This window comes from Psammomys obesus, unplaced genomic scaffold (assembly GCF_907164565.1).
Source record: "Psammomys obesus unplaced genomic scaffold, mPsaObe1.curated_primary_1811, whole genome shotgun sequence".
Lineage (NCBI taxonomy): Eukaryota > Metazoa > Chordata > Mammalia > Rodentia > Muridae > Psammomys > Psammomys obesus.
Window position 1 is genome coordinate 702,506 of NW_026590061.1, and position 18,989 is coordinate 721,494.

The 18,989-nt window shown below is 42.2% G+C and overlaps 1 protein-coding gene across 8 annotated transcripts in view; it reads left to right on the forward strand.

The window, feature by feature from the left end:
* The first annotated feature begins 242 nt into the window (after window positions 1-242).
* Window positions 243-18,989, forward strand: part of Caprin2 (caprin family member 2) — a 50,467-nt gene continuing 31,720 nt past the window's right edge. For 4 of the 8 annotated variants that reach the window (XM_055605604.1, XM_055605606.1, XM_055605611.1 and 1 more), the window contains exons 1-5: window positions 248-1,374; window positions 5,027-5,089; window positions 9,857-9,943; window positions 15,441-15,679; window positions 16,873-16,955. In XM_055605604.1, the coding sequence (XP_055461579.1) occupies window positions 1,123-1,374; window positions 5,027-5,089; window positions 9,857-9,943; window positions 15,441-15,679; window positions 16,873-16,955 (724 nt within the window). In that variant the 5' untranslated portion in view covers window positions 248-1,122. Of the gene's footprint in view, window positions 1,375-1,909; window positions 1,980-5,026; window positions 5,090-9,856; window positions 9,944-15,440; window positions 15,680-16,872; window positions 16,956-18,989 lie in introns of those variants that run through there. The other 4 variants (XM_055605605.1, XM_055605609.1, XM_055605607.1 and 1 more) reach the window with 4 other exon arrangements.

An 18,989-nucleotide genomic window follows, 5' to 3' on the forward strand; every position in this document is an offset into this window, starting at 1 on the left:
GCAGTCCCGGGAACCGGAAGGGGCGGGGGGCCGGGACACCTAAGGCGAAGCCGGTGAAATGGGCGGGGGGCGGGGCAGACCACCGGAAATGGGCGGTGTGTGGGCGTGGCCTCCCACGCGCGGCCTACATAAGTAGCGCGCGCGGCGCTTGCCGAGCTTGGGCGCGAGCGGCGGAGTCGCCTGCGGCTCTGTTGGCGGTGGCGGCGGGCTGGGCTGGGCTGAGGCGGGCGGAGGGAGGGACTGGAGGAGCGGGGGTGCGGGCTGCCGTCGGCCCTCGTCGCGGCGCGCCGGGCTCCCGCGAGCCTCCGGAGGCCGTCGGGGAGGTGAAGCAGGGCGGCGTCGGGGTGGGCGGCCGTGCGCGGCCGCGGCGGGGTGGAGAGCTGCGCTGCCTCTGGCTTGCGGGGCCGGGCTCCTCCGCGGCCCTGCTGCGCTCCGCCCCGAGGGCGCTCGGTGCAGCAGTGGCGTGCAGGGGCTGGCTGGCTCTGACTTTGCTGGTAGGGGGAGGTCTCCTGCATGGAGGTGAAGTGCCAGACCCGCGGGGTCCCGGTCCCTTGGTGCGGGCAGTGGAAGGCTTGCCGCTATGGGAGCGAGTGTGAGTTAGCACACACGCAGCTGGAAGCAACCTCGGTGCGCAGTTTGTGAGAAGACTTGGCTGGCGTGTCCAGGGGCTGCACTTGCCTAGGCCCTGGGCAGCCAGAGACGTTACCCTTCTTGTTCAGGAAACTTGGTTCTCTAGGCTTGAGGTAGATTGCAGTTGGGGCTGCAGTAAAGGCTCAGGTAGAGAGGCGTTAATGTGGAGAGTGGTCATACCCGCCCCCCCTCCGCCCCGTGCTGACCACAGAAATTATTTAGAATGAGGAGATAGAAGCCTTGTGCTGGCTTAGCAGTTCTCCATGTGGGGAATAGAACTTCTGGGAACGTTGCTATAGTGTAAACTTTGCCTGCGTACAGGCTGTCTTTGTTGGCTGTTGCCTTCGGCCAGTTACCTTAGTAAGGGAGTGGAAGCCCGCCGTCTGAGGCACCGTTATGTTTTGAGTACATAGAGAAGTTAAAGCTCGCTGTGCACCTTTAGTATACATTTGTACTTACCCCTCCCCCCATCCTTTAGCCTCATCTGTTTCAATGGTGCAACTGTCTTCGTCCCTTTTTGGTTACCAGTCACCTTCAGGCCATTCAGAGGAGGGAAGAGTGGGAAATATGAAGTCAGCGAAGTCCCAAGTGAACCACAATCAGCACGGGGAAAGCCAGCGAGCCCAGAGCCCCCAGCAGTCTACTCTCAGTTCTGCTGCATCTCCTTCCCAGGCGTATGAAATCTATATTGATAATGGACTCATATGCCTTAAACACAAAATTAGGAACATCGAGAAGAAGAAGGTAACTTTTTACCCCTCCCAGCTCTGAATGTGCATGACCTTAAGCTAGGGTTAAGGACTTAACATGTTCTTTATATTAGAGAACACGTATCTTCCTGCAAATTTAATTGACCTTGAGATTTAGTTGCCTGGAAACAAGCATCCAGACTAAATGCTTGTTTCATTTGCCAACACAGCTGAATAACTATTCTTCCCAGTGGAATTGTTCACATACTGCTTTTGAAGTATGTGAAGAGTTTGCTGTTTTAGGTCTGACTCATTTCTTGGGTTACACTATTGTATCTTATGCTAGATAAGGAATAGCTTGATATTTTAGCTCGTTTCCGTGGGACTGCAGCAAGTGCTATGGCAGTGTAGCTGCCGCAGTCATTGGAATTTTCTTAGGAGCCAGAAAATGATTCAGTATTAATTTTCCCACTGCTAGATACTGGTTTAAGATTGGTTGGTGGAAGTAGCATAGGCACAGTTCTGTAAAGAGACTTGGCTTCCTACCAGCCTAGCGTTACAGTAAGCGGAGTGGTGATCTCTCATTCCCTGAGTCATTAGCCTGTGAGACAGCCCCTCTGGATGCACTGTGTGCCATGTTTCTCACCTACCTTTGACCGAGTAAGTATCTGGATCTATATTCTCTTAAGATGTGTTCCAGAAACTTAGTAAAGCCTTAGGAAGGCTTTGTTTTCTTTTTGTTTGTTTTCCGAGGCAGGGTTTCTCTGCAGATCAGGCTGGCCTCACAGAAATCTGCCTGCCCCTGCCTCCTGAGTGCTGGGATAAAGATAGAGGCTGCCACCACGCCTGGGAAGAAGGTTGTGGTAGAGAGGTACAAGAAGACTGGTTGACTGGTAGTTTCTCTTTATCTCTCTCCATACATCTTTGAGATGCATGCATTTGGTTGCTAGTGTGACAAGATTGTGCCTGGGTCAGCCCGTGGTCCTTAACACTGAGAACTAGTCATTGCAGGGCCTGTTAGTGGAGATTCATTTATGACTTTTCTCAGTATATCCCTGTATTATCCAGCTAAACCAGAGCACCTCTTTAATTCTGAATGCCTGTACCAGTGTCTTTGTTTCCAGCTTCTAGGAAAACATTGTAAAATCAAAAACCACTATAGAAGGAGCTAGCCAAATGCTTGTGGGATAGTGTAATGGTTCATGTCCTGAATTTGGGGCTCATAGATGTAATTTATTTCTTATTTTTCTTTATTATTTTTGGTTTTGGTTTTGGTTTTCAAAACAGGTTTCTCTGTGTAGCCTTGGCTGTCCTGGATTCACTTGTAGACAAGGCTGGCCTTGAACTCACAGAAATCAGCCTGCCTTTGCCTCCCAAGTGCTGGGATTACAGGCATGTGCCACCTCGCCCGGCTTTGTAATTTATATTTTGGGTATCTATTTTCTTTATTTTATGTACATTGATGTTTGGCCTGTATGTATGTCTATGTGAGGGTGTCAGATCCAGGAGTTACAGTTTTGAGTTGTCATGTGGGTGCTGGGAATTGAACCCAGGACCTCTGAAAGAGCAGTCAGTGCTCTTAACTGTCGAGTTATCTCTCCAGGCCATTTTCTGTGTTTTGTTAACTAACATTTAGTATGAAAGGCAGCGCTACATTTTGGTACTGCTATGAGAAAGTTAACTTGCCACATAATTCAGTAGGTGACAGTAGTGTAAGCAAGGGGAGCTAGTGCAGAAGTCGTCATCTGTGACGCCACTGATGCTCTATGCTGGACCGTGGCTCTTAGCCTTCCGAGTGCTTGACTCTTCGTTACTACGTGACAACTTTGCTACTATTATGAACCGTAATGTAAGGTAAATATACATTACATTATGTAATGTAGGATATCTGATATGTGAGCCTCACAGGTTGAGAACCACGGTGCTAGTTCCTTGTTGTGAGAAGCTGTCCTGAGCATCGCCATGATTATCAACAGTCTTGGCATCTGCCTAAAAGATGCGTGAAGCACTGTCTACCTCCCCCAGACTCTGCATTTTGTGATAACCTCAAATATCTGTGGGAATAAATTGCTCTGGCTGAGCACCTCTAGGTTGGGGCACATGATTGACCTAAGACCCTGTTTAAGTAGATGATTATAAATAGAAGCCATTAAGAGGGAAAACAATTCAGTTGTTGAGATGGCTGAGCTGATCAAGCTGCTTGCTATACAACCCTGATGACCTGAGCTCAACACCAGGATTCTGCAGTGGAGGACATCATCAACCCCCAAAGTCCTCTGACCTACACACACACACACACACACACACACACACACACACACACACTAAGAATTTTAAAAGGATTTGGGGCTGGAGAGGGATGGCTCAAAGATTAACAGTTTGTACAGAAAGCTGGGCATGGTGGCAAATGCCTTTAATCCAAGCACTTAGGAGGGAGAGGCAGACAGATCTCTGAGTTCAGGGCCAGTCTGGTCTACTTGATGAGTTCCAGGACAGCCAGGGCTGTGCAGGAAGACCCTGTCTCCAAACAACAGGAAAAGAGTACTCAACTGCTCTTGTAGTGGACCTGGGTTTGAGTCCCAGCTCCCACATCAGGCAGTTTACACTCCCTGCAATTCCAGCTCCGTGGTGATGGAGATGTAATGTCCAGTGAAGACTTGAGCTCCCAGGGCACCTGCACTTACTTGCAGCTATCCTCACACAGATACACATAATTAAATCTTTGAAAGACTTAATTTTTACAATTTCAGAGCAATATTTTTTAGAAGTTAAATGTCTGTACTTAAAAGATTTTCTAGAAATAGAGTTATTTGTAACTAGCATACAAACTAATATAAAAATTTCAATCACTAGACATATATACTAGTTAATAGCACTGAACTTATTCTAGCATGCTGTTAGCTCTGTGTATCTTGCTAGCTTGCCACATATTTTCCCAAAAATTTTTATCAGTGCCATTATTTTCATATTCTAATGAGGTATCCAATACTTCCTTTCATACCTCATTAAGCTACATGCATCAAAACCCCAGATACACTGACCTGCTGCTTTTGTGCCTGATTTTGGGAAACTTCAGGTTGGGCACTGCTTTTAAAAATGGTGAGGAGCTTATACTCATAACAATGCCACCTTAGTTCTTTCTCCCGAACGAGCCATAACCTTTGGATAATTTTTACTGGGATACCAAATATCTAGTAATTCTGTTGTTTACAAAGAAAGTTATTGCGGTGAGGTTCTTTTGCGTTCATACATGGCAGGCACTCAGGCCTATAACCTCCCCCCCCCCCAATGCCCCATGTAAGTTGAGAGACTAGTCCTTTTCTCAGAATTGTGAACATTAAATGAATGGGAATGAAGCACCTGCCACATTGGCTTGCTACAAGCCCTGTCCCCCTGCTTCTACTCCTGTGCAGGTTTGCCGCCTGATGACTGTTCCATCTCTTTAGAGGTGCTTTTCTGTTGTAGTGTAGAGAGGTAGTTAAAATACCAGGAGCAATGCATCCCAACTATAGTGAGTCACCTTGTTCTTAGAGCTCAGGCTGCTGCGTTTGAGATGCAGACACATTCTTGAGCACAAGGTCCACCCTGGTTAGGTAGATGTTCTCTTTTTCCATTGGTCAAGTTGTAGTCTGGCACACTGTTTCAAAAATCTAATTTGCTTCTGTTTCTGTCATACTGTACCATAGATGCATGCTTCTCTTTTGTAGATCAAACTGGAAGATTATAAAGATCGCCTAAAGAATGGAGAGCAGCTTAACGCAGACCAGTTGGTAAGTAATGTAAGGTCTTTCATTAGATCAGTTGGTAAGGAATGTAAGGTCCTTCATTAGACCAGTTGGTCTGCTTTCTTTTTTTGATTTTTGTTTTTTGAGACAGGGTCTCCACATGGCCCTGGCTTCCCTGGAACTTGTGTGTAGACCAGGCTGACCTTGAACAGAGATCTGCCTCCCAGTGCTGGGATTGAAGGTATGTGCCACCATACCTGTCTGGTTTCCTTTCTTGATAGAACTTGATATGGATTTAGTGAAACTATAGAACTTGGTAGGTCAAAGAGGAGCTAGAATTTACTGGTTTTCGTTAGTGACTTTTGTCTGTTAGACTTTACAGATGGGCTTTATTTCTGTAGTACTATTAGATGATATTAGTTGGATAACAGGCTAAATAAACAGCACAACTTAGGTGAGTTACCATATACATTAAAGCATAATTTATGCCAAGAGTACTGAGTATACTCGAGTTTTTAATTCTTTACTGGCTTAATATAAGTTTGACACCCTTCTATTCTAAAATCTGTTCATTATAGCTTTGTCTCATGATTCTTCAGTTGTTGTCTTTTAATTTCTTTTGTATTTGAGCTGTATCCCCTGGCTTTTAAAATTAACTTTACTGTAAATATTGACTCTACTTTTTCTTCTTTTGAACTCACAGTGATCCTTCTCCATCATTCTTTGAATGCTTGTTTTACAGACATGAAGCACCATGACCAGTTATATATTTTTTTTTAACATGTTTGACTTATTCATGCTATAACTGGTAATTCAAAATTTTTTAAATTATGTGTACAGTGTTCTATCTGCAGGCCAGAAGAGGGCACCAGATCTCATTATGGATGTTTGTGAGCCACCATGTGGTTGCTGGGAATTGAACTCAAGACCCCTGGGAGAGCAAGCAGTGCTTTTAACCTCTGGGCCCTCTCTCCGATTTTTGCCTAATTTATGGAGAGCTTTTGCAATATGGACTAAAAAATGCTTTATTGATATTTGCTGTTTTTGCTTGATCACATTTCCTGCCATTTAAGAAGGGACGAAATGTGCTTAAGGTTGATTATGATTTATTTTTTTATATATGTGTATGCATGTATGTCTCTATGTGTATGTGCATGTTAGTGCAGGTGCCTGTGGAGGTGTTGGTTCCCTGAAGCTGTAGTTATAGGCAGTTCTGAGCTGCCCAGAGTGGGTGACAGGAACCAATCCACACCCTCTGGAAAGAGCAGCAAGTACTTTTTTTTTTTTAATTTTATTTATTTATTATTTATACAGTATCCTGCCTGCATGTGTGCTTGAGAACCAGAAGAGAGCACCAGCTCTCATTGTAGATGGTTATAAGCCACCATGTGGTTGCTGGGAATTGAACTCAGAACCTTTGGAAGAACAGCCAGTGCTCCTAACCTCTGAGCCACCTCTGCAGCCCAGCAAGTACTTTTTAACTGCTGAACTGTTACTGAAATTATTTGATCTGGCTCATGGGCCTCTTATCATTCAACTAAAATTACTGGTTATGTATTGTAGGTTTTAGGCATTCAAGGTGCTTTCCTCCTTGCTGTATTGTCATCTTCTTTGACTTAGAAGCTGTGTACAGCAATTATGATTCTGTTGAGGTTTAGCTTTGCATTGTGTGAGCTCTGAGCATGTGTACCCTTCAGCTGGTGAAGAGCCTTGGCTATCAGCCAGCATTTATTTCCTTCCTTCCTTTCATGTTCTGTCCACTAACTTAAAATGTCTCTTTCTGTAAGAATTCCAGAAGGAAGTATTCTGCTAGAGTGTTATCACTGAGGATGTTTTGATCTGAGCTCAGCTAAGTGCTTGCTATACAAGCATGAGATTATGAGTTCAGTCCCCAGAGTCCATGTAAAAAGCTGGGTGTGGTGGTGCATTCTTGAAATCCCAGCACTGGAGTGGTGGAGACAGATTTCTGGGCTTGCTAGCTTATTAGCAAGTTCCAGGCCAGTGGAATCTGTTTCAAAAAAACAAAAACAAAACAAAAAACCCCTGAGTAGGACTGGAGAGATTGCTCAGTGATTAAGAACACTTACTACTCTTACAGAGAATGTCCTGAGTTTAGTTTTTGGCACCCATGTCAGTCAGCCCACAACTGCCTGTAACTCCAGCTCCAGGGTATCTGATAGTTTCAGCACCGTTGGTCATGAGTATTCATAGTCACTTACCTTATACACACATGTGCACCATTAAAAATAAATGTTGGGTGCTGCAGTGATGGCTCAACAGAGTACTTACTGGTTTAACTCACAGCATCCACATGGTGGCTCACAACATTTATAACTCGAGTTCCAGGGTATCTGATGCCATCTTCGGGCCTCAGTGGCCACCAGGCACACAAATGATACACGGACCTATATACAAAGCAAAACATACATATACATTAAGTTAAAATTAAAAAGAAAACCTGTAAAAACCATCAGTGGGTGTGAGCGCGCGCGCGCACACACACACACACACACACTAACATGAAAGAGGAATCACAGAGTAAGGCTTCCTACGAAGGCAGAATTGAATCAGGTCTGAGGACCCAGATAGAGAGGCCTTTATTACTTGGTGGGGAGGAGGAAGAATGGTACACATTGGTAAACTGAGACAGTACCTGGCTAATAGTGCTGCCTCTTGAGAGGCGGTGTTGAATGGCAGTCCTTTTCTTTTATAGCCCTCTGAAGATTATACGCCATCATTACATTTCTGCCCATATCGCCTTTTCTACTGTGAAATCATACAGTCCTGACAAAGTGTCGCCCACAGTCGTAGCGGGTAATAAAGCAAGCACCTGTGTTCACCCTGACCCATGGAACACAGAGACACCACTGGTGTTCCTCCTGGCGTCTTTTCTCTTTCCTAGCTATGAGTTTAAGCTCTCTCCCTTCCTTTGCTTATGCTTTTTGTTTTCTTAGATTTGATAATTTTATTTTGTGTGATTATTTTGCCTACATATAGGTATGTGTACCGCATGTGTGCTTGTTGGTGTCTTTGGTCGTCAGAATATTGAATCCCTTGGAATTGGAAATCTGGATGGTTGTGAACCATGAGGGTGCTAGGAATTGAACTGAGGTCCTCTGCAAGAGTAACAAGTGCTCCTAACCACATGCCATCTCTAACCCTACTGTTTTTGTTTTGTTTGGTTTTTTGAGACAGGGTTTCTCTGTGTAGTCTTGGCTGTCCTGGACTCACTTTGTAAACCAGGCTGGCCTCGAACTCACAGAGATCCCCTGCCTCTGCCTCTTTGAGTGCTGGGATTACAGGTGTGCACCACCATACCCGGCTCACACATGAAATCTTAAAAGAAAAAAATGTTGCTTCTTTAATTTTAGTAGGATGTGCCTAGTTATAGTACTACAGGTAATTATTTACACATTTTTCATATGGCTCGCTATAGTTCTTATGTTGTTGCTGCCGGCATTTCCATATTTTCTCACCGTATTGTACATGTTTGACAGTTGCTGTTCTCCGTGTGATACTGTATTATTTTGTAGTACATTTGAGTGGTGAATGATATTGACTAAGGAATCTGATGGCTTAGTGTTCCCAAAACCCACAGATGTCCGTAACTTAAGTGCTGTAGGAGGGCAGGATCGGAGTTGTGGGGGCACCTGTCTGTAGTCAGCACTAGGGAGGCAGGGGCAGGTCTGCAAAGCTAGGCCAGGGCAGCAGATGCTCCACAGAGAAACCCTGTCTTGGAAAAAAAAAGAATTAGAGTGTGGACTTCTCTTTTTATTGTTTTAAAAATTATTCTGTTACTTGTGTATATGTGTGTGGGGGTAGGCCAGATGACAACTTGCTGGAGTTAGTTCGGCCCTTCTGTCATGTGGGTCCCAGGGATTAAATTCGAGTCTTCAGTTTGGCAGCAAGAACCTTTACTCACTTAACCATCTCACTGACCCAGAGCTCTGATTTTTAACATAAAAATTGGAGCCAAGCGTGATGGTGTATCTAAAGATGTGCTCGAGGGATGGAGGCAGGGGAATCACAGTTTGAGTCTAGCCTGGAATACAGAATGAGTTTTAATCCAGCCTGAGGTACAGTGTGAGCCTGTCTTAAAATAAACCAAAGTTCTAGCATTAAATTGCTTTATATAACTTTATATAACTTGTAAACACTTTTTCTTAAGTATCTGTTTTTTTTTAAAGATTAATTTATTATTTATATAGTATTCTGCCTGCATGTATGCCTGTATCGGATCTCATTATAGATGGTTATGACCTACCATGTGGTTGCTGGGAATTGAACTTAAGACCTTTGGAAGAACAGCTAGTGGCAGAGCATGGTGGTGTATGCCTGTAATCCCAGAGGCAGAGGCAGGCAGATTACTAAGAGTTCAAGGCCAGCTTGGTCTACAAAGCAAATCCAGGACAGACAGACAGACAGAAAAATTCTGTCTTGAAAAAAAACAAAAACAAACCAAAACAGCAAACAAACAAACAAAAAGAACAGCCAGTGCTCTTAACCTCCGAGCTGTTTCTCCAGCCCCATTAAATGCTTTTCTAACTTGTAGAGTCCGGTCTCCTTTATTTTAATGTGTGTGGCGCACACACATGTATACGGTGTCTGTGGAGACCAGAAGGGGATGTTAGATTATCTACAGCTGGAGTCATGGGTGTCTTGTTGATGTGGTAGTTGGGGACTGAGGTCCCCGGAAGAGCAGCTTGCACTCTTAACCACAGCCATCTCTCCAGCCCTTTAGCAACTTAAGGAACACTTACTATTTATTCTGAGACAGCTGCTGATTTGCTGTTTTTCAATTCTGTCTGTTAGGAAGCAGTGGAAAAGTATGAAGAAGTACTTCATAATTTGGAATTTGCCAAGGAGCTTCAGAAAACCTTTTCTGTACTAAGCCAAGATGTGAGTATGTTTTCATTACCTACCTTACCCGTGACCTTGAAGAAAATGCCGCTACCTAAAAATAGTATTTGCTTGTCACCCATCTGATGCCGTGCTGATGCTATACTAGAAAAGCCTCACTAACTGCCTAGGATGTCTACGAGCTCACTGCATTGTCCAGGCATGCCTGGGATTTGTGATTCTCCTTCCTCAGCCGCCTGAGTGTGCACCACTGTGCACAACTTTAGGCTAGTTTTAATTTTTTGCTAAATTTATTTAGGTTTGGTCTACTATTAGTAGATTTTTTTTTTCATACCTCTTTTTGTTTAGATGGGTGGAAATATGTTTGTATAATACTTAAAGTTTTCCATCCTATCAAAGCTGCTCTGTCATATTTTAGCTTTTACTTAGTTTTTTTTATCCCCCCGTGGCTGTTCACTTCTTTTTCTGTTTTTGGATTGATTTCATGCGTGTGCATGTTTTTGCCTGAATGTGTGTCACATGCACCATGTTCACGCCTGGTGCCTACAGAGGTCAGAGGAGTTTCTTAGGGCCCTGGAACTGAGTTACAGGTGGTTGTGATCTGCCATGCGAGTGCTGGGAATTGAACCAGGTCTACTTCAAGAGCAGTGTTTGCTCTTAACCACTGAGCCATCTCTTCTGCCCAAGGTTTAAATCTTTCTAAAAACAGTACTAGATGCTAGGTGTCTGTGTAGTGCCATTAGAGTTTTTTCAACAGCATAGTTGGAAATACAATGGCCCCGTGTTATAGGTTTGGGATCTGAGGCTTATTACACATGGAATTAACTAAAAATAGTGGCCAGTAAGTCATAGAGCCAGTGTATGACCTTGAGTCCTGTGATCCCTTGAAAGATGGATTCTTTTTCCTAGGGCTGTTCTACCATGGTGATCTAGAGATAGCACCTATCTTGGCGAGTTTAGTGGTTCCATGAAAGCATTTTTACTGGTTGCATATGCTTTAGATCTCTCTCTTTCTGTGTGCCTCCTCACCTCCTCTCTCCTTCCCTCCCTTCCTTCTTCTCCTTCCTTCCCATCATCTTCCTCTCCCCATCCCCCTTTTGAATCAGGATCTAACTATTTAGTACTGGTTGGTCTGAAACTCACAATGTAACCAGGTTGGCCTAGAACTCAAGATCTGCCTGCCTCTGCTTTCCAAGTGTTGGGATTAAAGGTGTGCATCACCATGCCTGGCCACTGCTTTAGATTTCTTTCTCCTTGTGATGTGGTAGTAGTCTAGAGCTTGCCCCTCTCCCCTTTTCAGTGTTTGTAGATGATTTTATGTGTATGAGTGTTCTGTCTGTATGTGTGTTTATGTGTACTGTACCATATGCATATCTGATGCCTGAGGAGGTTCAAGATTCCCTGGAACTGGAGTCAAGGATGATTGTGAACCACCATGTGGGTGATGGGGACTAAACCTAGGGTCTTCTTCTCTTAACTGTTGAGTCATCTCTCTAGCCCTGGGCTTGCCCTCTTGAGTCAAGCCCTCCAGGTGTTTGCTAGTCGTTTCCTGTTCCTTTTTCTGGTAAGTTTTGGACTACTGTTAAATTGTTTTCGTTGTCACTTTTATAAGTTGTGAAACATTTTTTCTTTTGTGCGCAGTCTGACTACATTCTCCTTAATTTCTTGGGGTGATCTCTATCTCTTGGCAAGAATCCATTATCCTAAGTCATGGTTTAGAAAATAAACTTTGATTAAGTATTGATTATCAAATTGTTTAATTTTTGTGTTCTCCTTTCTAAACTGATCAACTAAGCAGAAGAAAAAGGTCTAAGGTCTTCCTAGTTTCTATATGGGTAAGGAGAAGAAGCTGTTAGTTGCTTTTCATGACATCTAATCAGGAGCTAGTGGACTTCGTTGAATTGATTGATTTAACAGATGTTTGAGCTCCTGTTATATATCAGTCTCTGCTGGGTAGTCTCTTTCATCGTGGATGCAGAAAAATAAAAGATAGCTAGGGGCTGGAGTGTAGTTCACTGGTGGTCAGAACACTTGCCTAGCCATGTGCATGGCCCTGGGTTTGATTCCTAGCACTGCCAGAAAGTAATAAACTGATAAATGAATTACACATATCACTATTTGATGTGACATATACTTTGCTGGAGGACTTTCCAGTTGGCATAAACCCACAAAACACCTAGTTTAATTTTTGAAAATAGGCTAAAGGGAAATTTGAAGTGATGATGTGGTGTGTATGTATTTATTTCTTTGTGTTTTATGTATGTGCCTGTGTGAGGAGGCCCAATGCTGACTTTGGGTTTTTTCCTTGATTATTCTCTACTTTATTGAGTTAGGGTCTCAGTTGAATCCAGAGGTTGCCTATCAGCCAGCCTAGTAGCCAGTTTCATCAGGGATTCTGTCTCTGGCTCCTGAATGCTGGTGTTAGAGGCAGCTGCCATGGCTGCCTGGCTTTTATGTGGATCGTGGGGATTAGAATAGAGTAAGTTCTAAGTTCTCCTCACGCTTACACTTATCCACGGAGCCATCTCCCCAGCTCTATTGATACACAGCCCTGAAGTCATTTCTGGTAATTGTTTGCTTTTCTTATATATGCTAAGCTAAAATGTCTTGGAGAGTGAAAGTGCCATTTCTGTTTTTCCTCCCTCAGGCAGAAACACAGAACCTGTAGCTCTGGGAAGTGTGACTATACAGTCCATGTCCAGATCTCAGAAAAAGCCTTACTGATCCTTTGCTGTCTTCAGGGCACATCCTTGTTGACACAAAATCTTCCCATTGTCTCCTTTCTCTGCTAGTAAACAAATTTAGTAAGTTGCTTCCATACCCTTAGAAAGGAATGAACTGGATATTTTCTTTTTCTTTTTAATCCTTTAATCTCAGTTTGTTAGGATTTATGAACATCTTTTTAAAATTTCCTTTTTGTTGTGTTTTCTTTATACTTTTTCCTTTTTCTTTTTTCCTTTCCTCTGTCTTGCTGTGTAGACAGGGTTTTTTTTTTTTGGGATGTCTCATGTGACCAGGCTATACTCAAATTTGTGATCTTATCTTAGCCCTTCAGTACTGAGGTCTTAGGCATGCACCACCGTGCCTATCTGGATAGATCTTACAGACTCTAAGACTCATATCAGTAACCAATTTATAGAGAGTTTTTTTCTTTTTTTGCTATTTAGTTTTAAAAACTAACTGGTATTATAGAAACATAATCATAAAAGCTGTGTAGGAAACTGTTTTCTTAGTAGAAACAGGTAGACTATTGTTTTGTTGTTTTTGTTTTTTTTTAGATAGGGTTTCTCTGTGTAGGTTTGTCCTGGAATTCGCCCTGTAGACTAGACTGACCTCAAACTCAAAGAATCTGCCTCTGCCTCTCAAGTGCTGAGATTAGAGGCGTGTACCACCACCCAGCCAATTGTTATTATTTTTGAGATAGGGTCTCACTATGTAGCCCAGGCTGCCCTGAATTCTCTATGGATACCAGGCTAGCCCTGAGCTCATAACAGTTTACCTTCCTGTGCCTCCTGAGTACTAGGATTCAAAGCATGTGTTATCATGCCTGGCAATAAACTTTTTATTTAAATGGTATTTCACCTTGCTTATATAACATGCTAACCTTCAAGATATAGTTATGAACTTTAACATAGTTTCAGGTGCATAATTTGTGCACAGAAATTATCTCAGGGGAACTTAAAACTTAAGTTGCATCAACTTTTTAATATCTTTTGTTTTGTTTTTTTGTTTTTGTGACAGGGTTTTTCTGGATAGCCTTGGTTGTCCTGGAACTCATTTTGTAGCCTGGGCTGGCCTCATGGAGAACTACCTGCTTCTGCCTCCCTGGGATCAAAGGCATGCACTATAAACACACACACGCGTGCGCGCGCGCACACACACACACACACACACATAGTCACTTTACTATAGCTCCATCCAGACTGATAGAAACAAATTGTTACTAAAAATGAATCTTGTGTAGGCCCTGTGTTTAATACCCAACAACACAAGCCATCTCCCCCGGGCTTCCTCGGCCTTACCCCTAGCTAAGGTGCTCATGGCAGTTGACGGCTGCTGAGGGGGCGAGTCACTTTCTTGGGGAGTGAAGCCGCCGGCAGCATTGCTCACGCTGCTTCACCACACACGTGGATGGCCAGCACTAACTGGACTTCGTGGGTTTTCAAGAAAGGGGGTTAAAACAGGTTGGGATTGTAAATATGTTGGGGTGAGTGGTTGGATGGGGTGAGCTAGATAGAGGGAAGGATTAGGGGAGGGATATGACCAAGGTTCATTATGTCATATATTTATGGAATTAAAAAAAAATAGAATACGTAATTCAATTAAAAAAATGTAATGATGGAAGCAGGGGACATGACACATTTGCTATGGGTATTTTAAAGAAAAGCTTGAGTTTCTTGCCCCAAATGTCTAGGGTCAGAAGTTTTTTGTTTTTGGAAAATTATGCATATAAAATGAACTATCTTGGAAATGAGAGCTACTTCGAGAGATGCGATTCATTTAACAGCCTAAGGGTAATCTACGCAGTGCCCTTAGTATGCTTCTGTATTTATGTTTACTTATCTTGCGTGTGTGTGTTGGGTGGTGGTGGTGTACACATGACACAGCATGAGCAGACCTCAGGGACATTTGTGCTTCTAGTATATGAAGCCCAGGAGAGACCTCAGGTAGTCAGGCTTGGAGGCAAGTGCCTTTAGCCACTGAGTCATTGCCCTAACCCACTGTGCCTACGTTTTTGACTGTGACCCATCACAGGGGGGTTAAATGTGAGCTTTTCCCATTTTGTGTTTTCACATTGGTACTCAATTTCAGATTTTAGATTTTTGAGTTGAATACTGAACATACATTAGAAGACATTTTGTGTCTATCAGATTTCAGTTCCGTATACTTTAGTCAGTCTTTTGTTGTTACAAACTGAACATTTCAGTTTAAATAATTTTCTTCGGGAAATGAAAAAAAAAAAAACACCCCAAATTAAAGTAAAACATTCTTTTAATTCTTTTTAAAGAATAGTTGCTCCAAAAAAGATTTGATGAACACAAATAAGAATTTTGTTGTTGTTTTGTCCATGATTGAAGATGACCTTGAATTCCTTATTTTCCTGCATGCACCACCACACCTCACTTAAAGCTCTGAGATTAGTGTGCACATATATGTTGGTTCTCTGGTGTATTTGAGATACTAGGTGTAACTTGGAGGTGAGAGCAAGCAGTTTCAACTCTGTGTATTGAAACTGTATGTTGGTTATATGAATAATAAACTAGCTTATTACTCAGTGACAAGGAAATGGATTCTATGTAGCCCTGGCTATCCTGGAACCCACTTTGTAGACCAGGCTGTCCTTGAACTCATAGAAGCCTACCTGTCTTTGCTTCCCAAGTACTGGGATAAAAGGCATGTGTCACCACACCCAGCCTTTGTTTAGTTTTTCACTTGTGAAATGTATCATCTGATCCTAGCTATTTGTGGTTAGATTTTGTTATATATGAATTGCTCCGTGGGTGGTTGAGATGTGAGCCTGCATTTGTCTTAACAGCTACTGAAAGCGCAGAAGAAGGCCCAGAGAAGGGAGCACATGCTAAAACTCGAGGCTGAGAAAAAAAAGCTTCGCACCGTACTTCATATTCAGTATGTATTGCAGATCTTGACACAAGAACATGTACAAAAAGACTTCAAAGGGGGCTTGAATGGTGCACTGTGTTTGCCTTCAAAAGAACTTGACTACCTCATTAAATTCTCAAAATTAACCTGCCCTGAAAGAAATGAAAGTCTGAGGTAAGTCAGTCTGTAAAGATTTTCCTGAAATAATAGAATTGGTAACACTGGTAGCTTTTCTGTTACAGGTACAGTTAATTCCTAATTTACTAAGAAAGTCTTAATTTGACTCAGTATGAAAAACTTAGATATGTTTGATAGATCGTTCAGAAATTCAATAAATTTGAATGTTTTTATTAGCATTGTCTTTAGTGTAACACTGATTGTAAAAATGTTGCTTGGCTAGGTGTGGGGAGACTCAAAAACAAGCAAGCAAACAAAAACTTGATTTTTTTTTTTTTTTCTGTACATTGGTGTTTTGTCTGCATGTGTGAGGGGGTTGTGTCCCCTGGAACAGGAGTTATAGATAGTTGTGAGCTGCCATGTGGGTGCTGGGAATTGAACCTGGGTCCTTTGGAAGAGCAGACTGTGCTCTTAACTGCTGACCCATCTCTCCAGCCCCCCTTGATCATTGTTTTAACTCTGTGCAGATATTAACTGTGATGCTAGTTACAAATGAACTAATAATTTAAAACTGCAAAATTTAGGTTACCTACTGTGTCCTTCCATGGTTAACCACTATTTTTTGTATTGGAATAAATCACCTAACAGACAGATGTTTATGCTTTTGCTTTCTTAAATGTGGATTGGTCCAACTTTCTGTTATCTGTGAAAGCAGAACCAAGAAGAGTTCAGCTGTTACGAAAAATTAGCCTGGTGTCAGGAAGAAGCTGGATAAAACTCATTTTACCCTAGAGGGCTGCATGTCTTACTCCATGCTCATGCTCTCTCTGTTCCATTGCCACCTATTTGTTGCTTGTTGGTTGCTTCCTTCTCAGTTTGGTTTGGTCCAGGAAATAAAAATCAGCTACCCTCTATAAAGTGACCTTAAATGAAGCTTTAAATGTTTCCATTTCATTTTTATTTCTGGGATATATATTTGATGATAACTGATAACACTGCACTAGCAGCTTAAACTCTTGGTCTGTTCCTTAATTGTTGTATTTGGTAAAATCTTTTTTATTTATTTTAAGGAAAACATTTACTTTTAATAACTATTCATAAAATAAATATTTTCTTCCAAACAGTAAAGGATAAAATTATCATATTTACATATCTTGACTGTTGGTGGGTTGTATTTCATGCATTGTGCTGCTCTTCATGTGTATGTGTGTCTAAAGCCACTCTGTTCTGCTGCTGCTTTTCCTTGTCAGTGTTGGAGACCAGATGGAGCAGTCATCCTTGTACTTTTGGGACCTTTTGGAAGGGAGTGAGAAAGCAGTGGTAGGAACGACATGTGAGTTCTCTCTGCCCTGGACTTAGGCAGCAGAGAGTAAACGTTTTGTCTACAAGTGTAGTCTGACTGGGGTCTAAACTGTGTCCATCAGAACTGACGTGTTGGCAATGCTGTATTCATTGGAAGAATGAACCATTTATTTATGTTAAAAGAACCTACATTCCTACATTCCTGTTCACAAAAAGGAAACTAACAAAATTTTGAAATGACAGCCAATATGATTTGGGAACAGAAGCACTAGTTCTGGCTTCAGTACTAGCATAATCAATTTCCTGTTCTGAATAGTGACACATGTTCTATTTGAGAACTTTAATCCCTACATTGTTACCCTGAGGCTTACTTAGTAGGTCATTGTCAGTAAGAATTGAAAGTGGTTCAGCTCTACTGTTTGTTGGACAGTCAAACGACCACTTCAAATGGCCAGATGTGAAATATGAAGTAGATAGCTTAGGATCGTAATTCTCTAAAGTTAGTGAACATTTTTGTTACTAGTTAATTTCCTCCTGCTGAGGAAATAGTCGCATGTGGGGCTGGGTGTAGTAGAGTGCTGGGCGTGTATCCGCGAGCCCAGAGCTTGACCCTAGGACCTGTGCTTGCATAAATGAATAGATAAAGGGCTGGCTTCGCAGTGGCTGAAGTCCCGTTGCTGGGGAGATGAAGGGAGGAGGCCGGCTTGCTGCCCAGCCAGTCTAGTTGAATCAACAAGCTCCAAGCTTAATGAGACAGTGGTTGAAAAAGACCCCGATGTTTACCGACAGCCTCCTTAGGCATGTGCCCGTGCAATCACACACAAATACATATGCTTACAGAAAAAATACCCATGTACGTACAACGATCAAGATTTACAACTGTTTAAGAATTAGATTACAGGGGAAAATTTACATTTTTGATTTAGGCATGGTGGAATGCATCTCTAGTCCCAGTCAGTCAGGAGGCTGAGGTCAGAAAGTTGTTTGAGCCGAGGTATTCAAGGCCACCTTGAGAAACATGGCAAATCCTGTCTTGGAAAAAACAACAACAACAGAAAAACAAAGAAAGAAGTGGTTTGGAAGAGAGTTTGGCACTTCCTTGTAAAATTAAGTGTATATTTATATAGCCAAACAGTTGCATGTCTAGAACCCAACATAAAGTTCTTGCCTTAAGTTTCTGTATATAATGTTACACTACTTAATCATAGTAATTTTCAACTGGAGTCAGTATAGATGTATAGCAGTAAATTGATAAACAAAATATGGTATATTTAACTAGTAGATCCTTAGCAATTAAGAAAAGAAATGGCTGGGTATGGTAGCTCATGCCTGTAATCTCAATACTTGGGAGGTGGGGGCTCCTTACAGTTTGAGGCCAGCCTGATGTACATAGTGAGTTTTAAGCCAGCTTGAGGTACATAGTGAGAGCTTAAGAACAAACAGTAACAACAAAAACCTATTAATACATACGAAAGCATGGGAGAATCCCAAACATTAGTGAAAAATTATGAAAAATTATGCTTAGTGAAAGATTATGAAAAATTATGCTTAGTGAAAGATTATGCTTAGTGAAAGAAGCCAGCTAGTATGTGAGTATATATTGTATGATTTCATTTATATGAAATTCTCAAAAGGACACTAGTTGTCAGGGGCCTTGAGGGATGTGGTGGGTGATAAAAATACTTTGAAATTGTGGCTCTGTTGGTGGTAGCATGGTTGTATCTGTTAGAGCTATTCATTTGAAGTGAAAATTGTTGTTTGCATGTAATACCTCAAAGCTGACTAAAATATAGCCATGGTGGCATGCCTATAATCCCAGTATTCAGGAGACTGAGGCAGGAGAATTGCTGTGAGTTTAAGGCCAGCCTGGGCTACAGGGTAAGACCCTGCTTCAAAAAAACAAAAAGGCTGATTAAAAAAAAGAATCAGTGTTATAATACTGATTATAATTAATATTACAATTAATTACAATTAATATTAGACACAGACCAAGTAGGGATCCTCTGTCTGGTTTGGAATTGGGTTTTATTGGGCATTTAAAATAAAATATATACAACTTTGACAT